Source organism: Amyelois transitella, chromosome 22 (assembly GCF_032362555.1).
Source record: "Amyelois transitella isolate CPQ chromosome 22, ilAmyTran1.1, whole genome shotgun sequence".
NCBI lineage: Eukaryota > Metazoa > Arthropoda > Insecta > Lepidoptera > Pyralidae > Amyelois > Amyelois transitella.
This window is the reverse complement of record NC_083525.1, coordinates 5,885,754-5,911,829: the sequence shown is the minus strand read 5'-3', so window position 1 is coordinate 5,911,829 and position 26,076 is coordinate 5,885,754. Positions and strand designations below refer to the sequence as shown.

The window sequence follows — 26,076 nt, the reverse complement described above, 5'->3', positions numbered from 1 at the left end:
TGTTTTTACTTAGGTAAATGAGGTACGTTCCTCGACTTTTTAAATTCGAACTTTATAAAACTGTGATAATATTTTTTAAATTAAATTGTAACTGGTAAATTTATTTTGAAAATGTTTTTTTCATCCTAAATCATAAATAAATAAGGATACTTAATAGTAAGATAAACAGACGGTTTTAAATTTTGGGCACTGAAGGTTAAAATGGGCTGTGACATAATTTTGTAAAGAAATAATAAATACCAGTAACTAACAAGTTTATTATTTACAAATAATAAGTACAGTTTCTGTACAATAAAATTTTATAGAAAAATATAAAAAATACAAATCTAACCATTTACAACAATGAATATATAAATAACATTTTTTTTCTTAAAATATAGTAATTTTTATAAATTGATCCAATACTGCATACAAAATATAATGTTACTCATAACAATCACATGTAAGATATATTTTGGTATATTGAAAAACCTATTTTATTTAAACTAATATTATCTACAATATATTTATCTAAAAGTAATGATTATATTTTGACTTAGCGGTGTTTAATATAAATCTTAAAAAAAAAACTTAGATAAAAATTTACTTTACTAACTTTCAATGTCAAAATATAAAGAAAAGTGAAACATTAAAAAAAGGGTTGATTATATGTAACCACAGAGCAAGAAATCGGGACCAGCGCGACATCCTACTCTGCAGGCAATAATTAAAATTGACATATTTCTGTCATGTCCCTAACTATAATTGCAATTATTTTTTTTGAAAATGTATGGCTTCATTTTAACGCTAAAACAAGGATGAATTATATTAAGCTAACCTTAAAATATTGCTATACCCAATAACTGACTAAGGATAGTATACGTAGTACGTAAGGATAGTATACGCTAGTAACGGATTACAACTTTAATATCTGACAAAAAAGAAAAAAAATAATAATAAATAGTTTATGCACATAAATTTATAGCCTCGTTCATCAGGAACATGATATAAATGTCTTCAAAAAAACCTTTTCGCAGCAAAGAAAAGATTATGAAGTAGAAATAGCGTCTCGTATACTCTTGTAATAAAACAAATTTATATAATAAACGAAAAAAAAAACAAAATTATATATTGCCCCATAATAGCACCGTTATAATTTATGACGTATCCAAAATATCAGGTACCAAAGCGTCATTAATTAGCTACAAATCAATCGATGTCTAAACCCTTGAAAGTGCTCGTGAGAGTCGCAAACATTCCCTTGCTCGGCTTCTTTATCCTCTTCTTATCATCTGCTTTGAATATCTCTGTCTCTATCAGCCATTCCCTGTAATTCTCTTCCATATTTCTTCTCTGTTCTTCATGTAATTGTTTCACTGGGGGCAGAGGACCGCCGTAATCTTCTGGAAGGAGATCCTTGTCAACTACAGATGCTGGGCCATCAGAAGAGAAGTTAAGAAGATTGAGTAAGTTGGAATGGATCAGTGGCTTGACAAGGCACATGACTTGGTTGATGAAGGAGACTGTATGAACGACATGGATCTTCTTTAGGCGACAAGGGTGTCCATTCTGAAATCAATAATATTAAGGATGTTTAATTAGAATGATACAATGAGTGAATGATGAATGATTGATACAAATAAAATGGATTTAATGTCGATTAAGACACGGCAATAAGACGAGTTTGCATTTAACATAACCCATTTTGACTTCTAAAATCTTGACCCTATAAGATCTCAGGCCTAATTAAATGCATCATAAATTGGTTTTAACAAATAAATTAACAAAACACAGAGACTCATGTTGATAGTTGTTTATATTCTCCAGCGGGTCAACACAAAAGTTCATGGAAAGTTAGCAACAATTTCTCTTTTCTAGTCGGGCAATTATTCTCTAGAGTCTAGAGGCTGGCTGTATTTTATGCTCATTATCCGGAGTTTCATGCAATCCACCGCAAAACTACGTGGCTAATCACCTACATTATTACACCAATTGAGATGAAAGCTCACAGAGGAAGCGCTCTTGGTATTATTATAAGAGTAACGAGCATGATGCTAATTTAAGAAGTGGTTAGTTAAATATTGTAAAAAGGTAGGAACCTTTACGTTTCTTTTATCAACGTTATAATTTGTCTTATTTATATTATATCGCAAAAGTTTAAAAACAGAACTATCAGCGCGTCATAAGAATTAACACTCCAATGTATTTATGGCTTACTAGTTGCTATTAGCAGGTCATATATTTAATTCGAAAAATAAAAGAGAATTCTTCAGTCATTTTTACCTTAGTTAACGGATTACAGCTTTATTAAAGTAGTCCTCTCTGCCCAATGGGGCGTGATATGATGGCATTTTTCTTATCTATCTCTTCGGTTCTGATGAAGTTCTCTTCTTTGACATAATCCAAAGATCCCGAATAGCCCCACAAATATTACTTCAAGCCTACCTGTATATACTGCATGAAGGCTCTAAGCGCGGGCAACGTCACTCTTGTCAGATGCCCCAAACTGCATCCCTTCATGTCGAAGATCACGATGTATGCTTCCGAGAGCCGATCTTCAGATAACTTCACGTCGTTGAACATGCAGAAGACGCGGACTGCGTCAGCGAAGTTCAGTTTGCTGTAGTCGAAATCTGACAGCCGGTAGAGCAGGACGTGGTAGCCTTCCGCTGTGGTGTTCGGGAGGGCCACCATGTTTCTGAAATTGTATGAAAGAAAAATTGTATTTTGGGTATATTAGTTGAGGGATGTTGCCTGTCAGGCTTTCAAGGGGCCTGGAGATAAAATACTTAAAAATAATTATAAGAGTTGATAGATACTTGTTCCGACTATGACGCAAAAAAAATCTCATTCTAGGGGAATCTAATATTATGTAGTTTTTCATCCTAGACTTGGAAATTAACAGCAAAATATGAAACAAGAGAGTTGATCAAAAGAAAATAAGTCAACGATTGTTTCATATTTAAAGTAAGCTGCCAGCTTAAAACAATTTATTTTTATTGATATATCTGAAATGCATAAAGTATGCAATAGTTCTAATAAACCATGCAATTCTCAATTTTCTGTAATTAAGGTCGTGTTGTATCAAAACATTGTAATAAGGCACCATCAGTAAGACCATGACACCGGTGAATTGTTGTGATCGGCAAATTTTCACGCGTCGAACGAATGTCGATACCGTGGGATTGATGTAAGTTCCAAACCGCACAATGTTCTTATACAAAGTACCGATTGAGAGTAGAACCATCGCATAGCAAACTGGGTAATTGATATGAAACCTAATTTATACCTAATAAGTTATAATTGTTATGTTATTAGGTATAAATTGTTTGGTTCTGTAACAATAATCAAAACGAAATTTATAAGGTGTTAAAGCTTAGGTTATTGAAAGTTATTTTCTTCTTCACTTTTTAATTTTTAATGGATATTTTCAGTATTAAACCCATCCTTTAACAGCTAAAATTAAATTTGATGAGAAAAACCAAGATTATTTTACAATTAACAAATGATAACTTACAAAAGAAACTGTTTAAGGATTTATACTAGTACAACCTAAACTATTTCGAGTAAGAGCTTAATAGGCAGTTGTTGCTGATAGCTTTTCATATTTTTACATTTAAAAACATACTCGTATATGGAAACATATCTCGGTCAGTTTAAAAACTACCTATATGTAGATATGAAAAATGATCATATCGGTTGTTGCGATAAAAGTGGCATAAATCGCAAAGTGCAGTGTAATATTTTACTCCGCTAAATTTAATGTATAGGAAAATGCTTGCTGACCAACATACATATCTTTTGAATTTAGTCGTCATATAGTCACTATGTCAAGTTTATCTGTGAAGTTATTTATGGTAAGTGATTTCATCTTGTTTCATACCTAAAGAGGCCCATTTCTCTATAAAGTTGTAACCTATTTAAGTTCATAGCAACGTTTGTATAAAAACCGGCACTAAGGACAAGGGAACTAAAGGATTCATCTACATAAGTACCTACATAAAATCACGCCTCTTTCCCGGAGGGGTAGGCAGAGACTACATTTATCCACTTGCTACGATCCCAGGCCACTTCTGTCGCTTCATTCGCATTCATAATAAGTCTCTTCATACAAGCTCGCCCACTCTTGAACATTTCGCAAGGACATCCCAGATTTGATCAAGATACATGGGTGTGTAATGTAAATGTACTAACGTGATGTCCAAAATAGCCTTGTTCTTCGGCAACAGGGGGTCCCTATTGGTGAAGAGGTCCGGGGTGTTGGCTCTGATGGTGAAGTACCACTCGATCGTCTCCTTGGTCTCCTTCACCTTGTACATGTTGGAGTGAAGGAACAACATGATGAAGTCGTCCGATATGTAAGGCAGATGCGGCTGGCTTTTCATCCTGGAATAAGTAAAATGAAGGTAAGACACTTGATAGTTATTTTATACAAAACTTGCCGTGTGATTTCCGACACTTTAGAATGGAACTACTGTATATCTTTCCTATGAATATCGTAAAAGGTGACCAAAGGATAAGCTTATACTTAAGATTCCTCTTGTCGACTAGAGTAAAATCGCGCTCGCGTGAATTAAAAATCCGTTCAAATTCCGTCCTGCCTTAGTAAATATATACTACTAGACCCAAAAAGCAAAATGCTAATTTAAAATCTCTAAATCTCTGTTGGGCTGTGCGTTGATATATCAGTCAATCAGTCAGTCAGTGTCGATGGGCGTAAATTTTTTCCGACACGTTGAACTAAAATCGTCATAATACTCGTATCATCAGTTTTAACAAAACCTTCCTCAGGGATCACTCTATCTGTTGTTGATAACTGTATGAAAATTCGTCCAGTACTTTTCAAGTTTATCGCGAACAGACATATATTGTGCATGTAGTGATAGTGATATAAAAAAGGCCAACACAAACTAATATCAGCTTCTTTAAGGTTCTGGTAACACCTATAAATGCATGAGAGCTTAGCAATTTCTTGATCTTCCTAACCCAATCTCTGCCACGTCTGCAGTAAATATTTTTACTTTTAATGTATACAATGTTTTCAATTAAATAGTTAAACATCTACATATTTGTAGGTTGAAATTTTTAATATAATTTTCAAATCAGTATGCATTTATATTAGGTAAAGGTATACATATTTACGCTTTGTATTTTATTTTATATTTATTTATTTAATCTTTATTGTAATAATTACAATTTGTAAAATACAATAGGCGGACTTCATGCTACTAGCATTATCTAACAGTCTACCATTGGGTTAAGCAGAGAACCTTTGTGTGGGTGATAATAATAATGTATAATAAACATTCTTTATATACCATATATACTATAAACCTATACTTAATATATATAACTATACCTATTATACATACTCTGCCTATCGCCTTTCTATTCTTTTAGTTTTCTACCACCGTAAGGTTAACGGGAAGGGATCGCTTTAGCGATAAATCTGCCTTATTACCTGATAACCAGCTTTTTTTACAATAAAAGAGTTTATCTGTCTATCTTAAATTTGCTACCTACATCTCAAGTCCTTACTGCAATCAAATGCACAATAGAAATCGCTAATACATAATTTGATTGTACATCATTGAGGTGTTTACCACCGTCCGGCCATTATCTAGTTATTGCACCCAATAAAAGTGTTTGTTGGTCTAAAGTTATTATATTAAAGGTGTTAGTGCCACATTTTATAACATTCCAAAGGAATTTTCTTAATAAGTCTGTTTTTCTGTTTTACATACGAACGTTCCTGGGAATCGAACCGGAACTAAAGTTTTAAAAGCAAAACTTTTTGTTAACTTCCTATGTCACAGAGGTTATTATTATACTATGGCGGCTATGGCTAATGGCTATATTATGGCGGTACATAAGCTATCATACTTTCACAATAGTTGTGTAAAATTTATGTAAATGATTGAACTTATGCTCTGAACGTCACGTAAGGGCCATTCATATGCATCTTGGCTCGAGATCAAGTATTTATTATCTACGTATAGTAACTGCGTGCTACTTTGTCTGTGCATATTTTTTATTATCACTAAAATAAATTTGGGAAATCTTAAATGCAGAAAATTGTACTATGTGTTAATCGGAAGGTCGGAGACGTTCGGGCAAAGGGACAAGTTAAGAGAACCCGAAACCAACGAGGTAACATGAAAGAGTTATGAATTTGGATAAAGTGAAAGAAGTACGCACTGCCCTGGTATAACTAAAATGCCGTTATCTGCCAAATCCTTGTTTTAAGTAAAACGTCAAAAACTGCGGTAAAAATTTAAACAAATGCCATTCATCAATGAGAACGCCTATTTATGACTTAAAGGTACCAAAAAGTCGTAGGTATATACAGATCGAAAGAGATTTTTTTTCTTATTTTACTGGTAATTAAAGGTGTAAATCCTGATGTCAGATAACGGCATTTTAGTTATACCACGGCAGCGCAAGGAACATAACAAGTAGAAAGATGTAGTCTCTGCGTACTCTTCTTTGTAAATGCAGAAGTCAAACTAATGTAAGAAATAACCTAAACAATAGTTTGAAAAAGCTTATCATTTATTTTTATTCTTAAACTTAATTATAACCACCTAAATATATGAAGTTGAAAATATACAAGTAGATACAAGAATCAGTTATATTAAATTAAAAAAACTATCAAGCTCACGACCAATGAACCAAAATAATTACATACTTATGCTCGCATTTTTCGCGACAAAATTTAAACTGGAGCAGATAACTGGCTTTTGGTAAGAGTACCTTTAACTGATATGCATATAATATAAAACGTACGAGACACCGTCGAAAAACCGGCTAAAGACAGTGTGTCATGACGACTCGAATATCAAGTTCGCGTAACATGGTATTTATGGTTGTTTATAAAGTTTTAGTTTTGTACTTTGCATACAACATAATATACAATAGAGCCTTAATAAATCGTAATCAAACAATACAAAATAATGAATCTAAGGCAGAAAGAAAACATGAAATTATGGAAGATAGAAAATATCGCGCCGAGAAAAAGGTCACTCATACTGTCTTAATCTCCATCTGCTGCTGAAAATTAATACGCTGAAGAGTAATAGAAAAAATATACAAAGATTACCTTCTGACCAATGCTTGTTTCTAAGGCCTCAAGTAAATGTCACTGACCGTTTGTAGTCCGGCCATCAAGTTGTGTAATTTCGCCAGGCAGGTGAAAGCAGAATAGAATGGAATTTCATTGATGCTACTACGCCTCAAGGACACTTTTTGCAAGATGGACGGCCGGACATGAAAGTTTGCTTTCCATTTTTAGTGTAAGAATAGACTCGGAATTGAAATCATTAGTGCTAAATTTACAGTAATGAACGCGCTAATTGGCCAAAAATAATAAATAGTTGACTAGTAAAATTTATAAGACATTTAAAAATGTAAGTTGTGAAGTTCAATGCAATTGCTACTTTATCACGGTGAGATAAGGTGTCTTTTGCTATATATATTAAGTTCTGACATCAAATTAGTGCTTCCGTATAGAAATATGCGAATGAAATTTAATATAAAATGCATAGAGCAGCATAATGAATTATAATAATGTTTCATGGTCAAGTGCAGTAGGTAGGGATAGTGATAGCCGTAATAAATAAAAGTATTTTACAGCAGTATTTATATGGTAGCGTAAATAATAAAAAAAAATACAATTCATAATAATGTACCATAAAATTAACATTAAAAAAGAAAACTTTTTTTCTATGTTATTTTTTGCTACATTATACTATGTAACGTTATTTTTTCTTTTATTAAGAATGCGACTTAATTCCTACGGCAAATTTTAAAATCCCCTTTTTAATAGATAAAAGTGTATCAATGCCAAACCAAACCACTTATGGGATATCGCTGAAAGTGTGCATATGTTGCGGCTGCAGCGGACCCTGGGTCCTGAAAGAGGTTGCGATTGCGACTTAAAATAAGGAGCTAGAAACTATACAAAACAAAAAGGAAATGGTCGATATCCCCACCTTTCGCACCTCACGATTCACTTAATCTTTTATCATGCGAACCGCTGTGATTTGGAATTCCCTCCCCGCATCTCTCTTTCCCGATTCATACAGTTTGAAGAATTTCAAGGCAAGACTAAATAGGCTCTATTTGAGCTTGCGTGCACCACCTTAGGCCTCATCCTGCTTACCACCAGGCAGATTGAGGTCAACGCACCCAAATACATACATACATATAGTCACGTCTATATCCCTTGCGGGCTAGACAGAGCCAACAGTCTTGAAAAGACTGACAGGCCACGTTCAGTGCTTTTGGCTCGATGATAGAATTGAGATTCAAATAGTGACAGGTTGCTAGCCCATCGCCTAAATGAAGAATCCCAAGTTTATAAGCCTATCCCTTAGTCGCCTTTTACGACATCCATGGGAACGAGATGGAGTGGTCCTATTCTTTTTTTATATTGGTGCCGGGAACCACACAGCACCCAAATCTATTAAAAAATACACAAATTACTCACCACTCCCTGATCTGCTGAATCTCGTCGTCGTACCCCTCCGGGAAGGGTTTGAGCCCGCGCAGGAACGGGTGGGAATATTTGGTCGCTGCCATTCTGTGCGCACGCCCTCTAGGTACCAACTGGAACAATAACAATAAAGATTTGTTAGTTACTGTACTTGCGGTTTCCGGCCTTGTAGACAAAGACCACTACATAACTTGGATATCGTAAAAGCGACAAAATGTGGGGCCAAAACTTGGGATTCTTCTTGTAAGCTGGCAAACTGTCACAATTTAAATCTCAGTTCCATCATTAAGCCAGTCATACAGTTGAACGTGGCCTTTCGAGTTTTGCGGAACTGTAGGCTCTGTCTACCCCACAAGGAATATAGATGCGATTATAGGTATGTTAGATACTGGCAGTATGGTTTAATTACGATACGATAGGAGATTCTACCATATGAGAGATGTAAAGTGAAAATATCTCCCCAAGAATAGGGTGTGAATAGTACCTACAAACATACAAACATTAATGAATACTAGAAATTCAAGAAAGAATGCGCAGTTAGAAAAAACAAAAGTGGGAGCTGCCCCACCTTTGCACTGCAACTGATTTTCATTAAATTTTCAAACTTATAGTATGATATATGAATTCAGTCTTTTTCATATTAAGAACAATTTCTTTATTCTAGAACCTCTTGTAGATATCAGTTTACATATAAGTAGTTAAAACACGATAAGATTTTTTGTTTTTAGAAGATTCATACGTATTGATCTGAGGCTGCTCAAATTTGCTCCTTGGTCGAGGCAATCAAGTTTAAATTAAAATCTTAAATCATTATATGATTTGTTTGTAGTACCTACATGAATAATTTTGCTGAATGTTTTACAAGCTTCGTCATTTTTTACAATCAGGTTATCATCCACATACTTTCTCAATGAGAGACTGGGGTATGCCTGTGACCACATTAATTCTGGATTGGTAACTTAGATTTTCACATGGATTCGCTGAATCCCACCTTTGCAGGTAACCTAACCCATATTGAATCATGATGTAGTCTTAACATTTAGGTATCTTCCCGACGTAAGTACCGTATTTTGTAGTTCCAATGTAAATTAACAGTTCTAACAATATATATTTAAAGTACGTGAAAACTAAACAATTAATGAAAAATGCCTTGTTAATCATGTACAATTACTGGTTTCCCTGGCACACTTGGGATTCCTCTGACCTTAAGACTATATCCTGGCAAAAGATACTGCGTTTACGGATACACGTAGTTTTCTATTGACAATGCATTGTACTCAAGGATTTTTCTTTCATACGTATGATGCAGTTATATAATGAGCGTTTTATGATAATACTAAGACTTAAGAAAATAATATTTAATTAATTTGAACAACCGCCAATTTTGATTATCATCTTACCTAAAGTACGATTAATAATAACTAGGTTTTAACATAAATCTCCATTTATCTTATATTTTATGAAGTAGAAGCAAAAACTGTATGTACTACTTTTTGTATTGAACAAATTTATTACTTATAACAGATTTAGGTCGAGTATCCCAAAATAAGCTTGCATGAAAAGTTTTATGATTATGGATAAAGCAAAAGATGTATGCAGTGGTCGTGGCAAGCATAGTTTCTGTCTACCACTCTGTAAAAGAGGCGAAATGAATCTATAAAAAAAAAATATAGTTAACGTTCGTGCATTTCCGATTACAAACATATGTACATTAAAATGTCATTATTATTAGAATTCGCAAGACACTGTTGGCAAAAAAGTGCCCTTGGCAGTTCACTACCTAGCCAAGCCTATGTTTGACCTTCACAGTACAGTGCACTGTCTTATTGCAAACCAGCTGACCTGACAACGAGACATCCGACCCTGGCTTTGCATGCTATCTACCTTACTCAGCAATGTTTTGTGAATTTAAATTTGTGTTATACAGGATGTCTGGTAAATCGCGTTACTACGTATGAAAGGACATAGAAAATCATGAACTCTTATCTATATTAAATCAAGCAAATGCTCTCTTTTTTAAATGTTATAATCCAAATAGTGCACAAAGTCTCCTAACGCATATCCAGAGAGATGGGTCGCGGCACCGCGGCGCTGTCTTTCATTATTTTCAAAAAAAAAACGCGGGAAGATTATGACATTTCCAACTTTTTCAAATTAAAGGTTCCTAAAGACTTTCATGAAAAGACTAACTTCGACTACGCTATATTTAATGTAATCTTCGACGACATGCGAAATGGTTCAAGATTAACATGAATTTTAACGATCACGGAAACAGGCTGGAATGGAATGTACTTTCGTTACCCAAAGCAGCAGGCTTAGGCAGGTGTTACAGCATCGTCAGCGGAGCGGAACAATCGGCGTGTGGCACGGAACGCTTTCTGATTACTGTATCACGCATGCTACAGCTCTTTATCACACACACAAGAACCTACGTTTTAAGACATAAGCCACAAAACTAGAAGGCCTTTTTAGCTGGATTGCTCAATGATAGAATTGTGTCGATTTGCAGACCTTTAAAAAGAGTCTAGAATTTATACCATTTCCCTCTGTTAACTTTTACAATCTGCGTCGTAAGAGAACAGGTAACAAAAGTAGCTTATACTATCTGCTTAGTGTGTAAATAATTTGTTTTCTATCGTCAAGGGTGTGCAACTTGTAACACGCAAAGACGCGGACCACAACATAGTTTAAAAATTTAAGACGCAATCAAAATTTCATTTGTACATTCCACTATGTTTTTGATTTGTGTGAACGGGGTTCATGATTATCTTTGCCAATGACTGTTCGTGCACCTTGTATGTGTACGTGATGGTGTCTATGTATAGTACTAATACCTACATCTTGGAGCAGCGGATCAAGTGGCTAATCGCGCCGGCCTCACTTTCTACTGGCATCCGCGAGAAAGCTCCGCCGTCCGCCATTTTCATCTCAGGGAGTTGTCTTAGAATTATTGTTTTTTTAATAATAATTGAATAAATGATTGCATCAATAATGAAAATAGTCAATCCTAACTCATATTGCTTATTTAGTTAATACAACGTAAGTGATTTTATTTGATTTTGTTGTGGTTCACTGTTAGTGTAAGAGTGCGATAACAGAACTATATTCTTTGAAATTCTGCGCGCACATACACATACTGAGGAGTAAGACATAGTATACTTTCCCTTTGTATTATTGATTTAGAAAGAGAACAAGTAATCAAAGATTTTTTTAGCGATTTTGAAACCCAATTGCGAAGAACTTATAACAGTCAATGGAGTGATTCAATGGGAATCATTTTTTTTTCTAGACGTTTGTCTCAAATCGGAATAATATTAGTACATAAAAATGATAAGTTTTGGTGAATGCTACAAACTATACAATTGGACGGCGCACTGCATGCGAGTGAAGGCAACGACTCATCATTCAGTTTCGAGTTCAATATAGTGTTTCTATTATCTATTTCAACTATATAAAGCGCACCTCGACCTATTTATAATACTGAGAGGTCTTAGGAAATCGAGGAATAATAAAAATGACACGGCGAAGCGTCAAGCAAAACTAGTAGGTACCTTAATAAGTACTCTTTACTTAAAATTTCATAAATAATTATAATGTGCGCTGTTGACAACGACCATTTCACGTACAATTTTAATGAATATGTATGATACAATTTTGATGTCAATCACATATTTCATTATTATCGTCACTCATTGTTTGCGTAATAAAAGTTGGGTGGTAAATATTTGTTAATGGAAACCACAGTTCAAATAAACAAAACAACGGAACTATCTACCACTGCTAATAATTGACTCAACCTATACGTATTGGCATAACCTTAAATGGTCTATTTCAAGCATTATACTCGTAATTTAACTGTTCTTTCTCTTCTAAGGATGTATATAATCTATCTGAAAATAAACTATTAGATGAATGATAGTTAGGTACATAGTACTACCTATCAGTTGGGCTTTTCACATGTTCGTCTACAAATGAGCCTTATAAAACTTATTAGCTTTTAAAAAGAAGCCTGAAAGTAACACTCTTGTTAAAAAAAATGTTAAAAATTTTCGTCCAACAAAAAGACATCAACGAGCACGAACTCTTAAAATCTTTTTCTTTTGCCTTAACTTTAATAAGACGAGATTATGGTTTCGGAAGATACTCATATAAAGATGAGAGAGAGAGAGATGATTTTATTCAAAAATTTACTGAAGTAGCTTGGCTTTAAGTCCATTCAGCGTGTCCAAACCACGCCACACACCGGCTCCACGTAACGCAAACATAACAGTTACGTGTCCAACACGCCACCGGCCAGCGTTAGCTAAGCCGCGCCACGGTTCATTAGCTGTTGGAAAATAATGTTTAGCTACTGGTTTGCTAGAAGTCTTCAAAGAATACTTGTGTAAAACCATAACGTGTTCATTTAGCAGCTTTACAATTGTACAAAAAGACAGCGTCTAATGCAGACGATGAAACATATTGATTCCGGTAAAATATAGCATTTCTTTTGTTTCATTCCGATTGTGGCTGTCTAACATGCAACTTGCAGCCGAAACTACAGGCCCAATAATCCCATGATAACGTTACTTAATTCTTTTTTGTTTTTAACACAGACTATATACTCGTGTACATCTATCGCAGGCTATGCATCGGGAATATTTCAAAAGTCAATAAGATATTCAGGATAAGTAGGCTATTAGGCATAGTGTTTGTTTTTTTCCTTTTCTGTCAAGTTTTGACCTTATGACTATGTCGATCATCAATTGTTTCTTATATTCTCTTGTATTTACACACGTATTGATTCAATCTTTATTGATATGTACAAAAGTCATGTCATGTTGAAGGTTAATTTGTATTGATATTATAATTGTTATTCAGGTCAGGATAACTACGATTAACGTATTACATAAATACGTTTTGGACTTTGATATGTTGACAAAAGATATCTCAAGTAGGTACGACCAATAATAAGTTGCAAACGGGTAAATCATTGTCTATCATATTTTTAGAGAAATTGAATAAACATATCTGTAAATTAGTCAATCAATTACGTATTGAGAATTATTCATAATTATTTAATTATTCATATTCTTGAATATTAATGAGTTAACAGTTTAACACCTGTTTGATTGTTAAGTCTGAGTAAAACGAAAGTTAGGATACTCATTCTTGCAGGAACTTTCATCTAGACTCGACTTCGCCAAAAACGGTATTCAATCTGAAAACGCTGTAGGATAGATAAGAAGTAGAAAAATCGAATGCTATGCTTCAAACATTGTAACGAAAGGTGCCACGGACATTGCCAATTGAAAGGTGCTAAAATGAAAGAGAAGTTAAGTAAGGACCGCGGGAGTAAAACATAAAAAAATTAAGTAAGTCTATAGCATATAAGTAAAGTTATAGGTATTCCATCTTTATTCGTTATCCTTTCACAATTTATATTCTTTGTGACATTTGTCGTTCTATTAAATTATTCATCGTAAAGGATCATAAAATCCTTACATATTCTTTTAGAGGCGAGGCGAGTCGAGGTGAGACCGCTGCTGTTGCGTTACTTGAAGGAATTTCACTTAATTTTACCTATGTTACGTAATTATAACTTTTGTCTTTGTTTAATAGAAAAACTTACGTGTTTCGTCCACACTTTGATCGTATTATATTTCTTTTTGTTTATACATTTTAAACGATTAATGTTATTAATTTATGGAACTCTACGGTCTCCTTGCTCCATCATAAACATCCACCAGATTATTGGGTACTGCACATCCTGGTGCCGCAGAGTCTTTAAATTACCTGGTAGTAACATAATGTGTCAATGCTGATTTCTGTTCCATGTCTTTTCGGGCAGGCTTTTTAAAAGTCTTTGTTTCCTCTTGGTCATACTAGTTTGTCATACCAGTATGACTACGACATAGTGTACTGTGACATACATTATGACTTTGTAAAACAGTTTTACTTTCTCCTGTATACATGTATACTTAAAAAAATTACGCTATGTCTACCAAAGTAAAGGCTTACAAAACTTTGTATCATATAAAGTTCTGAAGTAGAGTGGAGAGAAAATACGTATACCTTTATGTTTGTAAGTACACGTTAATTATAAAATGACGGAAAACATTGTTACTAGTCATGTACTAATACGAGAGATGGATTTCCAATACACACCTACTGTCATGCTGGTATATCATTACATTACCTAGCTATTAGTTCTTGTATAAAAAATAAGTTAATGTTAGGTTTTTACATGAACGGAGTGAAGTGCGGATTAAGCGAAAGAAGTATGCAGGGTTTATGTTACGTGAAAAAATTATGGCTCCACCGTAGCCTTCGGGTAAGAGGCGGGATTATAAAATGCCCTATGTTGTATAAAGTTAGATAGAAAACATTCAGTATAAATTTGTCTAAATATAGACAGAATAGATGAAATATCGGAAAACTGATTGTAGCAACGAAATTACAATTTCTATTAAGTTAATAACAAAAGTGTTATTAAGACCAGCGTGATAAGAGTAACAACCGCATCCATTATTATAATAACGGCCATGTCAATTGCAATTAAGTGCATATCGATGATACTTGAAGACGTGATTTCAAGGGTCAATTATTATGATCTTAGACATCGACACATTAAGATATAGGTAGTTATAATATTTTCTTATCTATATTATAGAAAATTCTTCTGTTGTGACTTCTGAGTGACTGACTGATTAACACTGCTGTAAATATTTCGACTCAAAATTTGGCAAGTGGTATAGGAGTGATTTCCCAAAATTCCCGCGGGGACGATATAATTATCGTTTTACGCGGGCGGAGTCGAAAGCGTCTTTTAGTTCTGTCAGCAGAACATATTCGAAGGGTTCAAAATTGAGAAAAGTATTTTTAGAATTCCAATGATAGCGGGGTTATGGGTAACCCTGGTAACCCTTTAGTTTCTGTCCCATCCATCTAGCCAAACCTGTCCCTTGAATCTTGTAATTATCGGCTCTGCGTACCCGTGAAAAATAAAGTCGTGATTATGTGTGTGAATAAATTAGCTCATTTACGGTCATGTGCTTGGTAGATGACAGACAAATATATTTTGGGGGTCTTATCGAAATGAAAAGTTGAAATCCTACTTCACTTTACAAGGTTCTTGACACTGAAATGAATAAATACCTAGATTTAAATATGCATTAACAATTCCGAAAACGAATTAATCAACAAGCAATCTTGTCTTAAATCTTTTCATAGCATGAAATAAACGTATATCTCAAATGCTGTCTTTAAATTTAACTCTTGCAGAACTAAGTACTTATTGTAGACCAGAGTGTAAGCTAAGTAAATTATGAGGGACCGACACACCAAGAATTTGTTATATGTAACGGTGATCGAATGATGAACTTTCCTATTTTATAGGTTATGTCAAAACCAATGCACCAGCCATGCAACACAAACTATACGCTAACAAAAACTATACGCGTCAACATAAATACCGATTGATAAATGAGTACACAAGCAGCATCAAATATCTATTTAAGAAAAAAAGTAAATTGGTTCAATAAATCAAAATTAACACAGATAGCTTACTTATCGCGAAATCCTTGGGGGTTCCAAATTCAATACGAGAGCACGTGAAACGCGCGAAAACAAACTTTTTAAAACCGATAAACGTGTGCACAGACTGGGGCACGACACGCGACTGCCTTTGCCTTAGCTGCCAGCACCACAACCTCGCACAACATGCCGGAAAAAAGTTAACTTTCTAATTTCGAATTCGCGAAGTGGACAGGTGCGGTGCTCGGTGTTGTATGGAGACGAGGCGGAGACCGCGGTCAATGCGAACTATAGCCGGAGGCTTATGTTAGGAGGTCATCTTAAATTGTCACGTCATGATCATGGCATTAACTTTTAAAATATTGACTTGATCAGACTTTTCTTCTTCTTCCTGGCGTAAATCTTGGTGACATCCTCACTTTTCTGGAGAGGACCCAGAAATGTGCCCCTTGACCATTATACTGGAAGGGTAAAGATTTTTTCGAAGCGACTCCGTCAGACAACTTTGCAAGGTCCGTTATGGGTTATGTTTACCATGCTATAAGCTGCACTATATGTATGTTCTCTATTACCTAAGTTGCCTCTTAAGACGATGATGGGGTGGTCCTTCTTATTGTAACTATCTTTTCAAGGCGTAAAATGAACTCTATCTCGATTGGTATGGTTAAAACTATGGTCATACTGTGCCAAAAGCCATAGAACCATTATAATTTTTTTATCGTTATATCAAATACGAACTACAATAACACTGAATTTACAATTGAATGCACGTCAAAGGTCCTAGTATCGACCTTTATTTGAATATTGCACTTAGTTGCACAACAATGGCTCGTTCATTGTATTTAGGATCCCGTCAAAATAAACAAACAGCATGAAACTTCTTTAGTAATATAGATTTCTTTAGTAATTTTCTAAATAAGGAGTGCCCATGTAACTTATACAATGTTATTCTTTAGTTTTAAGTACATTTCATTCCTTGTAGTAAAACTCGCTTAAACATTACTTCTCTCGCTCATTCAAGATGTGCTAAGTACTAATAGGTATACGTAACTTGGAAAAGACAATAAAAGTATAGTGGCTAGAAAGGTATATCACCTTTCTACGATACGAAGGCAATGTAGTTACTCTATCTAGCCCACTGTACATGACCTTGATAATAAGGGAGCTTATTCGCCCCTCAGGCTGCTTGGAACATGAGAAATTATGATTACGTTTATAATTACAAAAATGTGCATAAAATTGTTAGGTACTTTGATTTTTTTCGTTTATATTATATTATACATTACAACTACGAGTAATTTAAATAGTATCACTGTACAATTTAAATTTTAGATAAATTTAAAATACCAATACCCGTTATTAAATTTTTTTGATTTTACAACATCAATTTTAAACATCCAATATGCTTTTCTTGATCATAAATTTTATATGGCAAGTGAGAAATAAAATAGTAATATCGATATCGAGTTATTTTTTTACTTTTCATTTGCATATTTCGAAATACTGATGGTTGCTTAGGATGTTGTGGAAAATAATTTCGGTGTTGAGTATACTATATGTTGTGGCACAATGTGATATACCTGGGTTGAAAGTTAATACAAGTGAGTACACCTATGTTCCTATGACATTAATTTCAGATGATATATTTTTTAAAAGACAGGTGTATATACGTTTGACATGTTACATACATACAATCACGTCTTTACCCATTACGGCGTACACAGAGCCAACAGTCTTTTAAGAAGGCTATAGTTACGTGCAGCTGTAAAGCTTAATTGCATCAGTGTACCTCGTCTGCGCAACCACGACCACTCTGACAAGAGTGTTCGACTAAGAAGTAAAGTTTAATTATTGAATTGAGATTTCTCAGTTTATTTGCCTTTCCCTTGATTTACTTTTACAATCTGCACGGGAAGAGAAGCAGTTGGCACACACTATGTTTAAAGTAAGTGCATCGGTAAGCTCAATCAAAATTACTCAGAAAGGATTAATATTTAATACTGGGCTTGGCGCGGGCACCATTTCTTATTTATTTATTTTAATCGTATGCCTTACCCGTTGGACAGCGGTCGCTCTACCAGACTGCATTAATATGTACCTACTTGCAATCCGTTCTCATTTGATAAACAAAACGTTCTAGGAATTCTTTGCATCAAATAACCACTTAAATAAAGTTTAACGTTTCAGTGGACAGAAACATGATAAAAAAACAACGCCAAGACAATTTAGAAATGTGTCGAATGTTTTCCGAGAACAAAGCTTTATATGGCGGTCGTCGGGCTAATTCCTTATCAGGGACGCCTTATTATGAGAAAGAGCAAATTTTACGTCGCGGGAAACGATCAGCGGACTACAAGAGTAACGCAGGAGAACAGGAAGACGCAAGAAGAGTGGAGAGCATTGTGGATAGACTGTATGATGATATGGATGGAAATGGAGGGAGAGTTGAGTATAGGAGGAGGAATTTGGACCCGCCTATTACGATAACGACCACTGTTGAGGTAACCGAGAGCTATACCTACTTATATCATCATCTCACTGGTGCGAATGTGGCATCGTTACGTCTCTGAAGAGAAGCCGATGGTCCACCTGAGACCACACTTCTAGAGTTTTACAAGAAGCAACTCCTATCTGATATTTGCAATCTTAGAGTAAAACATACCTATTACCATATACCTTTATGTTAGATCATGGTTACACATCCATTTGCCTAAAAGTGCAAGTGTCCCTTACTATAAGAGCATCGGTTAGCAATCGAACTAATGTACATGGCCTGGCTGTGGTATTATTTCACTCAGAGTCCTTAATAATGTAGCGGGAGCGATGATTCGGCTCGACCGCCACCAAAGGGAAGATCTTCCGCCAGGCTAGGTGTTATGCCTGGGGAACCGCGGCTCCGACGGTGTTGTGTCGGAGGTTGTATATATAGCTCCAATCCGTGAAATCTCTGAAATCGCGTCTTAGCTTCTTCGCTGCTATTGGTTGAGCGCATCAATTTCTTCGCGATGATTGACAGTTGTTGTGAGATTGGATGTTGTGACGAGTGGCGTAGAGATGTCGCCACAGTACTCCCCCCCAAGACCGGAGGTCTGAAGTCTTGAGATCTTGCTGTGCAATCTGTGCTTCAGTTGTAGCTTGCAAGTGCCAGTTGTCTTCCAGTGAGTCGGAAGTTGCTCGAAGTCCTAGTGAGTCAGGAGTGAGCCGTTGCGTTGCTCGTAGTCTGCGGTGAGTCGAGACAGTAGAGAGCGAAGTCGACTTGTTTGGCGCCGAGAGAAATCGTGCAGAGCTGCCACGCTGGAGAGAAGAGCGGCCGTCGAAAAGATCCAGGCGTGGGCTGCGGTAGATGCGTCGGTCGCTGAAGTCGATGAGAGTGAGTGCGGGTGGAGACAGGACCAGGAAGCTCGTTGAATTGGCTGCGATGGACCTGCTGCGATACTCAGTTGCTGGCTTGCTGTGAGACTGCTTGCAGAGTGAGGAGTGATGCTGAGGATTGGAGTTGATGAAGATGGAGAAGGTTGCTTCCAATCTCGTCGGGGCCTCCAATGTAGCGGGAGCGATGATTCGGCTCGACCGCCACCAAAGGGAAGATCTTCCGCCAGGCGAGGTGTTATGCCTGGGGAACCGCGGCTCCGACGGTGTTGTGTCGGAGGTTGTATATATAGCTCCAATCCGTGAAATCTCTGAAATCGCGTCTTAGCTTCTTCGCTGCTATTGGTTGAGCGCATCAATTTCTTCGCGATGATTGACAGTTGTTGTGAGATTGGATGTTGTGACGAGTGGCGTAGAGATGTCGCCACAATAAAAAACAAAACATGTTTATTTTTACAACTGGCCAGTAACATAAAAAAGTGATCGATACTGTGTATTGACATAATCCTAAGGCAGCAAAACCTTAACGTTTTTTCAAAAGTGCCAAGTATATTAATTACTTGTATAATTTTTACTTAAATAAGACACAACACCAATCAATTAGTTTTGTTTTAAATATTACTATTTTTTTATTTGAGGTGCCTCTCAACCAGTCTGGTAGGCGATTTCCTTTCGCCCCAGCGATTCTATTAGACCCTGAAGATGCGGGGCCGGGCTCAAAGACCCCAGATTTGAATGTGAAAACCGTTGAAGTACCATGGCATAAGAAATGGATAAACGGAATTGTGCCGTTTTTCATCGACCCCAATACTTACGGTAAGATGAAAATTGTTATAATATTTTTTTTTTACAATTGCGACCAGAATAAATATTTATAATTTATTTTCTGTTAATCAGTCAAGAGTACATGTAATTCATACTAAATCGGAAAATGTGTGCTTTTAACATTTAATTTCATGCTGGTAATAATAATAATAGTCCACGAAGTTTCCATAAACAAAGCTGGATCTTAGTGGTGTACTCGCAAGGAGATTAGGTAAATTACATACACATACATACATACATACCGTCACGTCTATATCCCTTGCGGGGTAGATTAGGTAAATTAATTTATTGAATAAGCGTATTTTTCGGTATGTATTTTTATTCCAATATTATTTTGTTTGATAGACTCTACACTTGCTCTTAAGATAACAAAAGCGTTCGACTACTTCGAAAGAGCCACATGTATCCGCCTTCAGCGACTAAAGGACAAGCCGACCGACAAAAAGTCACTGAAAGAAGTAGAATGGCTATACATCACCAACCCCCTGGGTATAAGGCAGTGTGTGCATAGCAACGCGGTTAAAGTAAATAAGGGAGTACAGGTAAAAAATAAAATTACGAACTTACTATAATCTTTCAATTTGTTTATTCGTCGCCTGCATTCCATTCATCCTCACACTTATTTCATTCCCTTATTCCTGCCAATGATATCTTTTTTCATATCACACATGTCCTCTCTCTCATCTTTATGTGGTCTGCATCTTTATACTGCCTCCGCCACTGTGCTTCGGGACCTTGGCCTTGAGTCACATCACACATGATCCTTGCACTGTCATTTATTTTGCACCAGTTATATTTCTACCGAGATTATTCTGCTTTGATGCCTCTTCTGCCACATAGAACTTTCACTTCCACACATTGGTGTTTGGAACCACGCCTTTATGCATTGAAAGACCAGCCTCTTGCAAGCTCATCGGTACGGTATTCTAAACCTGAATAAACTAATTAATTTAAGTACTATATAAGATTGTAATATTTGTAATGATTGTAATTATCGCTCTCTGAATATCAATTCCGTCATAAACCTAGAATCTTTATAATTAACATTTTCCCATTAATATTGTGTTCTTCAATTAAGATGGTCGTATTCGGTTACGATTGCCTCTCATTGGGTGAGATCGTCCACGAAGTGATGCACATCCTGGGCTTCTCTCATGAACACGCGCGACCTGATAGAGATCAGCATATAACTGTGTTATGGAACAATATTAAACCAGGTAAGGTAAAGAATGATCCAACTTTAATACAAAGAGATGTTTTTAACATATGGATTTTTAAACAAGTAAAAATGTCCACGTTTAAAAGGAATAGTGATAGACTATGATTCTTAACTTAGGAAAATAAAAAATCATTTACACTACTACAATATTAACATTCACGATTCTGAATAAATACTCAGTTATATTTCTAAATCTTCCCAACGGCACAAGCCTGCAACTTACTATGTGTGATTTTAAATTCATTATCTACCAATCCTTTATTTTCCAGGTTATAAACATTATTTTGATATAAAATCAATTGGCACTCTCGTAAATTTGCCGTATGACTACTCCAGTATTTTACATTACCCACCAAAAGCGTTTTCAAGAAATGGACAATATACCATACTAGCTGATGTAAGTAACCCTCAAATGGTTAATTTCTTTTTGTAAGAGAAGTAGAGAAGAGAAAGAGTGCCAAATGATCAGACGCATTCAGGACTAGGACAAGAAACTAAATAATAAACTAATCAGATTCCTATAGGGTCTGAATATGAACAAGATAATTAATTTTACCAATATTTTTCCCAGAAAAATGTTGGATCCAAACTAGGCCAACGCAAAGGATTAAGTGAGCTGGATATTGAAAAAGTCACCATGATATATGGAAATGAATGCGTCGATCGTAACCGGAAATATCTTCTGCAAACTTGCCCAAGCGTGGTCAAACCGGCTCCTACCAACAAACAACAAATGACTAAGAACGACATTGAGGATTACTTCAAAGATAGACTTTGGCCTTATGGCGTGGTGACTTACAAAATAAGAGATGATGTTGAATTCAGTTAGTATATTTATTTGTTATAATATGTACTTAAATCTGTTTTCTATTATTCCATTTTGCGGATATTTATCCGATCTATTTGTATGTTTGTTTGTAATATCTTTATTACACAGTTTCAAGTAATAGTACAAAGTTATAAAAGAAATAAATCACTTGCAATGGCGGACTTATCCCATAAATATTATTTATCTTTTATATATATATTTTAAGGTGCTGAAGAATTGGAAAATATTAAAGCAGTGTTTCGTCATATACAAAAAGAAACTTGCATTGAATTTCAAGATTCTAATCAATCAAATGAAGCCGAAGGTAATGACAAATTCAATGATGATAATAATAAAAAAGTTGAAGATGACCAAAATAAAAACGACCAAACTGAGGGTGCCAAAAATGAAAATGTGCAAAACGAAGGCTATAAAAATGAAAATATAAAATCTGGCGATAATAACCCTGAAATAAATAAGAATGAAGATGACAATAATGTTGGCAATAATGAAGTTGATTTGATCGCAAATGAAATGATCACTGTATCTACGAATTCTCTCAATGAAACGCGTCAAAAATTAGTAGGTAAAGGTGTTAATGGTTATATGCCAATAAATGCGATAAGTCGAAAGAGTGGGGAAGACAAAACCATACCAGAAAGACGGAATCTGAATACAGAATGTAAGTTGCATCAAAAAAGTAATCACGTATTCTTCTTTTTTCTTCGGTAGCTTTCACAGATCTCACATCCACATTTATATTAGATTTTGCATAAACGCTACAATTTATTTAAAAAATACCGCTAGACATGGAACAATAGTAGTCACTTAAGATGCCATTTCTAGTGCTCTTGGTTTGCTGGTAAATTGTTACAATGTACAGGTTCATATAGTCGAATTCAGCACATTACTCCATCAATAAACTCGTTTTAATATACTCGTACAAGCTTTTTAACATGTACTCTTTATAGTCAACAGAAAAACTGGGCGTGGCAAGTCAGAAGTCAAACTGAAACGAGTGCGTCGCTCTGTCAAAGGATTCAAATCCGGTCGTCGCCACGCTGACAATATCTTAATCCTCACGCGATCTACCGAGCCTGGTTGTAAATGTCCGGAGCCTGGAAAACAAGAAGGCATTAGGGTAAGTAATTCCTCATTAATATTAGACATAATTTTTATTGGCCTGGACATGGATATAATAAAGTATCGGTGTAATAAAGTCCCAAACTCACTTTAAGGGTTTATTTATTTGAGGTGTTCTCTGATGTGTATCGGATAAGGATACGCTTTACTTAGTTTCTTCTTTAGAAAGAAATTATTAAGTAAAGTGCAACAATTAGCAGTAAAAATAAAGTTTAACAACTGTGTAGCGAGAGCGAGGATTTACAACAACTTAAAAAAATATCACATGCCCAGAAACTTTAGTCATAACATCTTATAGTTAGGTATGATTTATAATAATAATAATAAGGCGTAGGGACGTAACGACCCCATCGCCCCCTGGTTCACCTTCCCAGTGCAATCAGTATCCGCAGGGCAGCTTGTGGCGAGCTGTTGGGGAGTATCGACCCCACAGACCTGAGTGCTCCCAGGGGAGGCTCCTGTTCCTCGCCTCCGATCTTTCTTCGCCAAGGTCGGAGTGGAAACCGATGAGGGACAGGCCCCTACATCTAGCTTGCCTTAACCGGCCGGTCAGAGTGGAGTCGCGAGAGCTATACGCTCGAAGGATGAAAGTGTAAAATGTCATAACGCCGGGGGTCCCTGACTGGATCACCACGATTTCACGCCCTGCAGTCTTACCTCACGACATCCTCAGCCACCTACGCCGTTTGTTTATCATGGTGACTGATTTGAGGGGCCCATTTAGTGAGTGGCGAGTCACCACCTGCCACATGATAGTCACGTATTCATGATTATGGCAGGTGCCCGAACTTCTCCAGCAATGGCCCATTTTAAGTCCATCCAAACATGAACTCCAATACCCATCATTCTTTTCCTTATTTTGTAATAGCTCCACCTCCTGCTGAGACCTGTTCATGGACAAATCGTCTATTGATATGCCCGGGAACGGGTTTTGGCATGAGAACTTCTCCAAAGGGCCTCTACGTGTTGGATTTGTATCCCCACGCAAGCCTCTCAAAAATCCGGGGTGTACGAGTATAGACCCGTGATATCCAAGAGGAGAAACATAATAATATACTCGTAAAAATAAAATCTTTATTGCAGACACAGAGATCCATAGTTACAAAAAAAATATAAAAAAAAAATATTGTATATCTATATAAAATGAAAATAAAATTGCACATAACAATAATCGTAAATTAAAAAATAAAATAAAACTACTGCTTTCCATGCGTCAGCCTAACCCAACACTTACATATGCATATATGTTGTGGTTCCGATCAGTCATTTCGCCTAACCAATTATAATAGTGTTCTTACACGCGAAAACCTAAAAGATGCAATTCTCTTTGTAGAATACTCGAACTTTAGTAAACATTATATATATATATATATATATATATATATATATATATATACGGGACAGATTACACTGATTGAGTTAGCCTCGAAGTAAGTTCGAGACTTGTGTCACGAGATACTAACTCAACGATACTATATTTTATAATAAATACTTATATACATAAACATCCAAGACCCAAGCCAATCAGAAAAAGTTCTCTTCTCATCATGCCCTGGCCAGGATTCGAACCCGGGACCTCCGATGTCACAGACAAGCGTACTGCCGCTGCGCCACAGAGGCCAGATTATACATTATATATAGGTTGTTAACTTACATAAATTTTTATTTTACAGGAAATAAAGATAAATGCAGATTGTTTCAACTCAGTGAACGATTTGCTGCACTTGTTCGTCCATATACTGGGCTTAGACCACCAGCACAACATGCATGATCGAGATGAATACCTTAAGATTGATTGGGATAATCTTACACCAGGTTATCTTATGCATATTCAGTATCTTTAATAACTTTTTTAATTACAGGATATGGAACATCACATTTCTTTTTTAATTCCGTCTGTGAAAACTAACCATACATATGAAAACTCAGTTTTTTACTTCATATCGTTTTTAATAATTTGCTACACAGACACACAACAGATAACACATCTGTTATTTCCCGTTGGTTTTTCAGAGCCAGCCAGATTTAAATAAATTCCAGCTCTTCCACCGCTTAAAAGTTTCTCAATGCTACTAATAGTTTCAATAATAATCCGAGATAATAAGTCAATGTTGTGATCAATTAATTTAATTTATTTTCAGATATGAAAGAGGAATTACAGAATAAATTACCACCAGCTGCTTCAGTAGGATTTCCTTACGACTACTTAAGCGTGATGCATTATCCCTGGTTGCAAATTAAAGATGGCGTCGCTAATATTATGTATCCGGTCTGGGTGAGTGTCACCAGTGTTCATCCAGCGCTTTTGTACAGTCTATAGCATACCAACCTACCAAATTCACTGCATATTCGCCTCTATTACCGCGTGTTAGAGTTTCATGCACCTAAATACGATGGTCGGACTACCTAGTGGACGGTTCTTGTACGCTGCGTCCTCTGGTAGGTCCATACGTACCAGTTCATCTTTCTTTGTCAAAACAAATCCTCTTCCCGTCAATATTTTCAGAGCAATTACCGACATTATTATTATTTTTTTCAGAATGACGGTTGGGCTATGGGTCACTGGCAAGGTTTAAGTTCGACCGATGTACAGAAATTAAATCTATTATATTTCCAGCAATGTGTGCAAAGGAAGAACCTACAGCGAGAATCATAAAAATTATTGTATCCTATCTATGTGCAATAAAATGGCATTCAACATTTACAAATACTTCCCGAATTTCC

General features: G+C 35.8%; 2 protein-coding genes across 3 annotated transcripts; one reads left to right on the top strand and one right to left on the bottom strand.

Annotated features, from left to right (window-relative positions):
• Positions 1-410: 410 nt before the first annotated feature.
• On the bottom strand, positions 411-16,130 carry LOC106129898 (clavesin-1). Its single transcript, XM_013328593.2, has 5 exons — positions 16,022-16,130; positions 8,468-8,586; positions 4,174-4,365; positions 2,425-2,677; positions 411-1,548 (listed from the first exon to the last, which is right to left on the bottom strand). The coding sequence occupies exons 2-5, from the start codon at positions 8,557-8,559 to the stop codon at positions 1,189-1,191; spliced, it is 897 nt and encodes a 298-aa protein (XP_013184047.2). The 5' UTR covers positions 8,560-8,586; positions 16,022-16,130; the 3' UTR covers positions 411-1,188.
• LOC106129860 (uncharacterized) lies at positions 4,337-26,076 on the top strand. Of its 2 annotated transcripts, XM_060950806.1 has the most exons (12): positions 13,640-13,827; positions 18,176-18,489; positions 19,996-20,173; positions 20,528-20,724; positions 21,261-21,399; positions 21,671-21,798; positions 21,973-22,225; positions 22,436-22,891; positions 23,181-23,350; positions 25,026-25,167; positions 25,494-25,627; positions 25,892-26,076. In XM_060950806.1, coding segments are annotated over exons 1-12 (2,229 nt in total). In that variant the 5' UTR covers positions 13,640-13,826; the 3' UTR covers positions 26,009-26,076. The 2 variants fall into 2 exon arrangements, with proteins under 2 accessions (XP_060806790.1, XP_060806789.1); XM_060950807.1 differs by lacking the exons at positions 13,640-13,827; positions 18,176-18,489 and adding an exon at positions 4,337-4,385.